At 43.5% G+C, this 9134-nt stretch overlaps 1 protein-coding gene and 1 long non-coding RNA gene across 11 annotated transcripts in view; both read right to left on the reverse strand.

Annotated features, from left to right (window-relative positions):
* The window catches only part of PIP5K1A (phosphatidylinositol-4-phosphate 5-kinase type 1 alpha), a 37308-nt gene extending 30645 nt beyond the window's left edge, over positions 1–6663 (reverse strand). For 4 of the 10 annotated variants that reach the window (XR_006742598.1, XR_006742597.1, XM_036452800.2 and 1 more), the window contains exon 1: positions 6110–6663. Coding sequence is in view for 7 of the 10 variants with exons in the window: in XM_036452800.2 (XP_036308693.1) it covers positions 6110–6188 (79 nt within the window). In the remaining 3 variants the exon portion in view is untranslated. Of the gene's footprint in view, positions 1–5316; positions 5411–6109 lie in introns of those variants that run through there. The other 6 variants (XM_045587001.1, XM_036452797.2, XM_036452796.2 and 3 more) reach the window with 3 other exon arrangements.
* Positions 2276–3805, reverse strand: LOC123652992. The gene is made up of 2 exons (XR_006742599.1): positions 3678–3805; positions 2276–3443 (listed from the first exon to the last, which is right to left on the reverse strand). It is a non-coding gene; the product is annotated as an uncharacterized LOC123652992 (long non-coding RNA).
* Positions 6664–9134: the final 2471 nt, after the last annotated feature.

Below are 9134 nucleotides of genomic sequence, written 5' to 3' on the forward strand. Positions count from 1 at the left end.
TAGATGATTCCAATTTTGTTGGCAACATCCAATGCATCATAGTCAGGAGCCAGTCGAACATATGCCTTCTTCTCGCCATCAAGGTGTTGACCTTGGCCACATCAATGTCATAGTGTTTCTTCTCAGCCTGTTTGATCTGGTGCTTGTTGGCCTTGACATTTACAATGAACACAAGTGTATTACTGTCTTCTATCTTCTTCATGGCTGACTCGGTAGTCAGGGGGAACTTGATGGCATAGTGGTCAAGCTTGTTTCTCCTGTGTGCGCTCTTCTGAGGATATTCAGGCTGCCTCTGGAGCCTTAGTGTCTTTGACAGTCTGAAGGTGGGGGACGTGCAGATATATATATATATATATATATATATATATATATATATATATATTTTTTTTTTTTTTTTTTTTTTTTTTTTTTTTTTTTGGTGGCTGGGACGCCTTTCAACACTGCTTTCTTTGCCTTCAAAGCCTTTGCTTTGGCTTCGGCTTTGGGAGGGGCAGGGGCTTCCTCCTTCACTTTCGGTGCCATCTTCGTAAAAAGGGTCAACAATATATATATATTTTTTAATATATTTTATTGATTTTTTAGAAAGAGTAAGAGAGGGATAGAGAGTAAGAAACATCAATGAGAAACACTGATCAGCTGCCTCTTGCACACCCCCTACTGGGGATGTGCCTGCAACCAAGGCACATGCCCCTGCCCGGAATTGAACCCGGGACCTTCCAGTCCGCAGGCCGACGCTACATCCACTGAGCCAAACCGGTCCCGGCGACAATATATATATATTTTTTTAAGTAAAAAATAACCAGTTTGGCTCAGTGGATAGAGCGTTGTCCTGTGGACTAAAAGGTCCCGTCAATTCCAGTCAAGGGCATGTACCTTGGTTGTGGGCACATCCCCAGAGGGAGGTGTGCAGGAGGCAGCTGACTAATGTTTCTCTCTCAGGGATGTTTCTAACTCTCTATCCCTCTCTGTAAAAAAAAATAATAATAATAAATAAATAAATAAATAAATAATATATATATATATTTTAAATATATTTTTATTTACTTTTCACAGAGAGGAAGGGAGAAGTAGAAACATCAATGAGAGAGATACATCGACCAGCTGCCTCCTGCACACCCCCCACCACAACCAATGTATTATACATGCCCTTGACCGGAATCGAACCTGGGACCCTTGAGTCCACAGACGCTCTATCCACTGAGCCAAACCGGTTTCGGCTTTATTTTTTTTAAAAGAAAGAAAATATGTCCAGTAAAAAGAAAATGACAACTTTAGTCTTGTTGCTTTCTTTATGTCAAGTAAGAATATCCCCAAATCTTAGAAAATATACAAATAAATGATAAAATAACCACCTTCCTTCTCTCCAGTTCTGTCTTTGGCCTAATGTTATCTCTGTTGTTCACTTTACAAGCTATAACTTTATATTATATTATCAAAGAAAAACAGGTTTTATGTAATAGCTAGTAGCTAGCTCATATCTGAGCAAAGTTATTAATCATAAGAGTTTTATATCAACCCAGAACAGCACACAGAAAGTAACAAGCAAACACACTATTTTGATAATCAAAAGCTTAAGCAACCTTGGCAGAAATAAATGACTGATCAAAAGCAATGACATTTCACCTTGGCCATGTGGCTCATCTATGTTCCATATACCAAAAGGTTGCAGGTTCAATTCCAGCGTCAGGGCACATGCTAAGGTAGAAGGCTAAATCCTCCACCCAGGTCCCTGGCCCAGTTGGGGTACATGGGGGAGGCAACATCTCACACCAATGTTTCTCTTTCTCTCAGTCCCCATTCTCTAAAAATCAATGAATATGTCTTGGGTGATGATTTAAAAAAAAAAAAAAAAAAAGACACCAAACAATGACATTCTGGTGTCAGAATCTACCAAGGGGACAAAAGAAAAAAGGAAGGGATGGGGTGGTCAAAACCCCCTAAAAAGAAAGCAAACAGAAAAATCTCTTCCTCCTTATAAAATATCAACCAAATAGAACTTAAGAGATATTCTGACCACATGACAGTCTGTTCTATCTTTACATTCCCAAATTTCACTGTACTCACTCCTGTAAACTGGTTTAAGATCATTACTTTTCACCAGTACAGAAGAATTGAAGGGAAAGGGATCAGCGTACAGCTTACACTGTATACAAAGAAAACAGACAAAAACCCTCTACAAAAATCCCTACCATTTGGAGTTATCAGATTACAGCACAATTTACTGGTGGGGCCCTGCTTAGCAAGAACAAACGCACCAGAATCAAGATCCTAAGCAAAAATGCTTCAATCCTGTGTTCTCTGAGGCTTCCCTCAGTAGTTAAGAAAAAGTCAGGAAAGAAGCTGTAAAGTTACCTCCAAATCATTGTGCTTATGATAAAATCGTATCATAAGGATGATAACTTCAGAAATGCTCTGGTGTGAAGCAAAAGGAGTTAGAAGTTCATGGTCTTCTAAGGTTTCAAGTTATTTTTCTTGGAGAGTCATGTGATTTTATCACACAGCTCTTATTTCAGGGGAGCAGTGTACACTTTAGCATTCTAACTTTACTTTCTAACTCCTCCACTGACTTCATTTCTCAAAAACAGAAATACTTTACTGCCTTCATGGCGGTAAAAAAGGGACTCAGCGGCTGGATTTTAAGTTGTTGATGAACTAGTCAAATTAGATGGTCAAACTGTCAACAGCACTTTGCACTTTATCAGGGCTGATTTTATTTTTCAAGTGGTGCCGCCACTGTCCAAATAATGAGTACGGAGACAAAGGAAGAGAAGGAATAAATTTCCTTTACTCACCAAACAGCTGAGACTAGATGGCAAACTGCATCACCTTTTATTAACAATCAAAGTTTAAGAGCAAGAATACGATGATGGCTACTGCAAGCAGATATTCATTTATTAACTGCTTCCCCCAAAATCCAAACATGGTAATTACTCCAATGGGAAAAGATGTCAAACCTAGCTCAAAGCTTATGGTTTGCTCTACCCTTGGCATTTCACTTGTCATCAGCATAAAAGACCAGCTCTGACTTAATGGCAAAATAACCAAGACAGGGGTTAATACTGGCAGGGAACAACTGTTTTAAATCACCTGTCCTCCCTAATCTGAATGCCAATAGATTTTGAGCCTCCAAAGGTTGTAAGTGTCTTATTTTAAAACATCAGTCATTCTGCGCTGAATCCTGACATTCTTGTTTTGTATCCATTTTCAACATTGCCAAGCAATCTTACTTTTAATTTTAGAATTCAGAGTTTCACCAAAATTTAAGTGTAAGCATCTAGGAAAATAAACTGGTTTTAGGATGGATGGTTAAACACACACATCCTTTCTTTGAATTTCTAGCTTTTAACAATTTAGGAAATCATTAACTCACTTATTTCTGCCAATGTCCTATTATTTCTCCAGGTACCATCCAGAGCACCACTCTCCTCTAATCACAAATAAAACTGATTCTGCCGAAACCGGTTTGGCTCAGTGGATAGAGCCTCGGCCTGCAGACTGAAGGGTCCCAGGTTCAATTCCGGTCAAGGGCGTGTACCCTGGTTGCAGGCACACCCCCAGTAAGGGGTGTGCAAGAGGCAGCTGGTCGATGTTTCTCTCTCATTGATGTTTCTAACTTTCTATCCCTCTCTCTTCCTCTCTGTAAAAAAATCAATGAAATATATGTATTTTTAAAAAACCTGATTCTTATAGCCTTTTTTGCGTCAGAATCAAACATCCTATACTTTTCAAAAACATCCTTGAAATGAAATCTTGTATTACATTAAATTTACTAAGCCAAAACCCAAGTGAAAATGCAGAAAAGTCAACATTGTGAATTTGCGCACAATAACCCATAATGTTTTCAAGAATGTTTATAAACAGAATTTTTCTTAATTTCTTAATCCAATTGTATCAATATTTGCCAAAGAAGCAGAGAAGGTGGGTGTAAAAACAAAAGTACAAAAAGGACTCTCACCGAGACCTGTTTGGCTCAATGGATGGAGCGTCGGCTTGGGGACTGAAGGGTCCCCGGTTCGATTCCGGTCAAGGGCATGTACCTTGGTTGCAGGCATATCCCCAGTGGGGGGTGTGCAAGAGGCAGCTGATCAATGACTCTCTCTCATCGATGTTTCTAACTCTCTATCTCTCTCCCTTCCTCTCTGTACAAAATCAATAAAACATATTAAAAAAAAAAAAAGGACTCTCAAGTTTTTTATTTTGGACATTTTTACAGCTTGATTTCAAATATCAACATAGTAGTCAAGGTTCTGAAACCTAGTATTTGATTTTCTGCTGAAAGCACAATAGGAAAAAACATACGATCTTAATTACTACCTGCAAATCTTAGGATCTGGCAAAAAACATACAAAAATATCAAATAGTGACATCTAAAAAAGACAGGACTGCTCTGACTGGTTTGGCTCAATGGATAATAGAACGTCGGCCTGCAGACTGAGAGGTCCCAGGTTCGATACCGGTCAAGGCGATGTACCTCAGATGCAGGCATATCCCCAGTAGGAGATGTGCAGAAGGCATGTGCAGAAGGCATGTGCAGATCAATGTTTCTCTCTCATTGATGTTTCTAGCTCTCTATCCCCTTCCTCTCTGTAAAAAATCAATAAAATATCTTAAATAAATAAATAAATAGTAAGTTTAAGGACCACACATGACTATTTTTTCTTGGATTGGAGGGGGAAAAGAGGTTTTAAATTAAGGGACAACTATATTTATAAAAAAAACAAAAAACTTGTCATTTTTACTTTATCCTTCCATACTTAGATGCAATATGAGTTGTTTTGGCTCTCTAAGTAAGGCTTTTACAAGAAAAGCAAAAATTACCTCAAGAAACTAAAAACAGATGTGCACAAATAAACCGCAGCTTATGAAGAAGATATCTGTGACCAGTATTAACTGAGCTGGAATATGAAAGCCAATGCAAAATGGCAAGAATTCGATCTCAGGTCTAAGGAAATGTCAGCATCTCAAGTCAAGCATCCAACATCTGGCAGCCCATCCTGCTCAGTGTGGAGGCAACAGTCACTATGGAACACCAGACGTTTCTGATGGAAGCTCTGGAACAGTTTGACTCAAACTCCCCCCACACACGTTACACCACCACGCATTTCCCCTCCCACTCACAATCTGTCGCTTTTCTTGTGGGCTCCTCAGACTTCCCTCGATCTTCGATCATTGCTCGTGGCTAACCGATCTGAGCTCCAGTGCCTGGCTCTGTTCTCCAAGTGCCACTTTCCTGATGCCACCTGAGCGTTCTTCGGGTCCATTTCCCATTATGCACTGTTCCCCCCAGCACTCAGAGCCGGGATCCCCCCTCATTACCAACATCACCCCTCTCAGCCTCTACTGCATCTCCAGGCGTCATCATTCCGCCTTCTCCCTCTATTTTGGGGGTATTTTAACCCTAACTTTCCACATTCTTCAGTCTTCCTTCAATACTGCCCATTCCTTCCCAGAGAGAGAGGAGTCACCAGGGGAGGATGTTTGGTAAAATATGTCCGTGCGAGCGCACGCGGGGGGAAGGGGGGAGAAAAGGGGGAGGCGGGGGAGGGGGAATGGGGAGGGCAGAGGCACGAAGTGCGAAGGAATGACGCATTAGGGGGAGTCTCCAAGGAAAAAGACGTCCCCATCAACTCCCAACCCCCCAAAAACACTCCCAATTCCCTCCGCTCCCAGCTATCGGAAGCACCCCGTCACTCTCCAATTCCACGGCTTCTCTTCTACATTTTCAATGAACTCCAGAACCAGCTTGGGATTCTACCTGCCTCTCACACTAAGTAATTCCTATTCGTAAGGCCTCCGTTTACTTTACTTTTCTCTGCTCCCTTCCATGTCGCTGCTGTTCCCTTCCTATCCCCACTGTCCATCTTTCAAGTCCTCAACTCGTTCTCCTCCAAGACAGACGACGTTTTTGATAGCTCCCCTTTCCTCAATGAAGCCATCTTTTCCTCAGAATCCCCTGCCCACTCAGAAAGCCTACGTAGAACCCTCTGTTTTCCTCGCCGGCAACTCTTCAGACCCCCCCCCCCCACCAGCCACAGGTGCCCCCCAGGTCCCGCTCTGGCTGCCCCCGCCCAGCCGCCGTCGGCCCCCCGTCCCCGCCGCGCCTGATTACCTGAGGACGAGGTGCCGGAAGCAGCCCCGGGCTCCACGGATGAAAACCCGGTCGCCGACGTCCCAGAGGCCGACGCCATCTTGGCAGCCCCCTCCCCCTCAGCGGCCTCACTCCCTTCCAATCCGGCTCTTTCTCTTCGCCGAGTCGAATCTTCCCGTCTCTTCACAAAAAAAAAAAAAAAAAAAAAAAAAAAGCTGCGTTCCGGCGGCCACGTTCCCGCCGCCTCCGAGGCCTCCCTCAGACACGCCGGGCAGCCTCCGGGAGCAGCTCAGGGCCGCGCCACTTGGCTGGCATGGGGACAATCCACGTCTCGTACCCTCTCTGCAACTTGAACCGCTCTCCGCGGGAGCTGCTTTCCCCTTCCACGAGGGAATAGGCTCCAGCTGGCTGCCGGGAGCCCGCGTCCGCACCAAACCACCCCGAAAGCAATGAGGGGGCGTGAGAAGTCCCGGCAGAGCGAACGCCCCCTCCCCCTGCTCCCAGCCACAGCCTGTTTATCTCCCAGCCCCGCCGTTCCACTCCCGGCAGCCAGCGAACTCCGGACACTGCGCATGCGCCCAACCTCCAGTTCCATCCCACTCGACGGGGGTGGGGGCAGCCCAGAGAGGAGCCGAGCCAATCGGGAGGCTATTACTGGTCACATGATGCAGATCCACGCCGCGGCAGAAGGGCCCTACGGTGGCTTGGTAGGGTCAATTTAGTTCGGCTCCTTTAAAGAACTGGGTTGCGTTGCCTATGCTCCTTAGGAGTTGGTTCGATGGGTCCTCCCAATTTTGCAGCTTAGGGATGAATTCCCCAATAGATTCGCTAGTGTCAAATAAGAGACTTTAAGCAGTCAAATTCGCAAAACATCACATGCCACCAAGCATCCTTCCAGCTCTACTGCCTAATGTTTACTATTTAGTTTAACATGCAAACATGTCTTGACTCCCTCCGAATGTACATTTGAAAAAGATCTACACTTTGCCTCGAGCCAAAGGCTGGGCACAGTGACAGAGTTCAGGAAATATTTTATAAGTGAATGAAGACTTGTCAAAAAGGAAGGTGATCAAACCATATTATAGTCTTCCCGTGATCCAAGCCTTTAGCCTGTTATCTATACTCCAAAGGGCATGAAGACATATAGAAGCTCTCCATTCTAGTCTAGTCTTCGTATCAACCCTGCTCATTTTTAACAAAGTACCTTAGAGGTTGTAAACTCTGAAACCTCTTTCCCTAAGGAGACTAAACTCCTGGAGAGCAACCACTGTGTTTGGTTCACTCATGTATTCTCAAGCTACTCAGGTGAGGTGACTCTGTACATAGTAGGATTTCAACAGTTATTTGTGGAATGAGTAAATGAAGAGGAATGGGGGGGGAAAATTCTAGGTTCGGTAGCCCTCAATGGCCTGGTTATTCTCTATCTGATTCTTTCTGGGTCCTCAAAAAGGAATCTAGGACCACACTGGCCAGAAAATAGCTTTAGACACTGACTACTGCCTTCTACCTTTCCCTCATTGAGGTCTATAATAATTGTTTCCCTGCTGCCACCTGCTGGATTATTCCTCTTCCTTTGGGTAGTGAAGGGTAGACAAACTTCCAATGATTGGATTGCCTTTGTAATTCCATAGTAATGGAAATGTGTAGCATTGAAGTATTTTATGATTGCCTATACCAACACCCCCCTCCACCACCAAACTAAATAGTACAAAACCTAGACAGGTGGGTCCACACTGTCCAGCATAGGATTTGGCTCATAGATATTCAACAAATATTTGTTGAAAAATTACTTTTGTTTCCATAAAAGGCATGGAGTTGCTACCATTTCCTGAATGATTTTAGAAATTAGCTTTTTTACGGTCCTGGCTGGATAGCTCAGTTGGTTAGAACAAATCCTGATATGCCAAGGTTTGGGGTTCCATCACCTGACCGAACACATACAAGAATCAACCAATGAATGCACAAATAAGTGTAACAAATTGATGTTTCTCTCTCTCCCCCTTCTTCTTTCTCTCTCTCTAAAATCAATAAATTTTTTAAAAGAAGGAAAGAGATCAGCTGAAGAGGTCAAGTTGTTTCTGATTTAAAAACTGGAAATGGCTGAAGCCAGTTTGACTCAGTGGTAGAGCGTCGGTCTGGGGACTGAAAGGTCCCAGGTTCGATTCTGGTCAAGGCATGTACATTGGTTGTGGCACAGCCCCAGTAGAAAGTGTGCAAGAGGCAGCTGGTCGATGTTTCTCTCTCATCGATGTTTCTAGCTCTCTATCTCTCTCCCTTCCTCTCTGTAAAAAATCAATAAAATATATTTAAAGAAATAAATAAATAAAAATAAAAACTGGAAATGGACCAATAATGGACTCACTATGGCAGTAGGTCAAACAGAAGAGTTTCTCCCTGGGATTTGACCTATGAATCATCCCAAAAGAAGAGATCTGTATTTTGCAACTTCTTTCCGGTGTTTGTTTCTCTTTTATGGACGCAAAATGGCTACTTGTATTATGTCAGTGTGTTTACTTGTCTCCCTCATAAGACTGTGAACGCAGAGGGCAAAGATGACATCTTATCCATTTTTACATCTCAGGGATCTAGAATAGTGCCTGGCACACAGTAACTGCCTCCTGAGTATATGAATGGTTAAAGGTAAAATTAAAAAAATTGGGCTAGTGGTGCCTCCCATCATTCCCCCCTAAACCTTGTCTCTGCTCTCACTCCCACTCATTGCTGATGTGCTCTGAGTCATGGAGCCACTCTTGCCCAGTAGCATTCCTGGCATAGCAGAACCTCGTGATGTCACAGGGTGTGGAAGTAGGAGCAGAGCAGGACATGTTGGCTTGGTGACTCCAAGGAAATAGAAAAAGGAGTTCACTAACATAGACTTTGGAAAAGGGGGGCAATCCAGTTATCTCAAAATAGGGACACACATACAGTCTTATTAAAGTGAACTTAAGCCGAAACCGGTTTGGCTCAGTGGTAGAGCGTCGGTCTGCGGACTGAGAGGTCCCAGGTTCGATTCCGGTCAAGGGCATGTACCTTGGTTGAGGGCACA

This window comes from Pipistrellus kuhlii, unplaced genomic scaffold (assembly GCF_014108245.1).
Source record: "Pipistrellus kuhlii isolate mPipKuh1 unplaced genomic scaffold, mPipKuh1.p scaffold_m20_p_24, whole genome shotgun sequence".
NCBI classification, from domain to species: Eukaryota; Metazoa; Chordata; class Mammalia; order Chiroptera; family Vespertilionidae; genus Pipistrellus; species Pipistrellus kuhlii.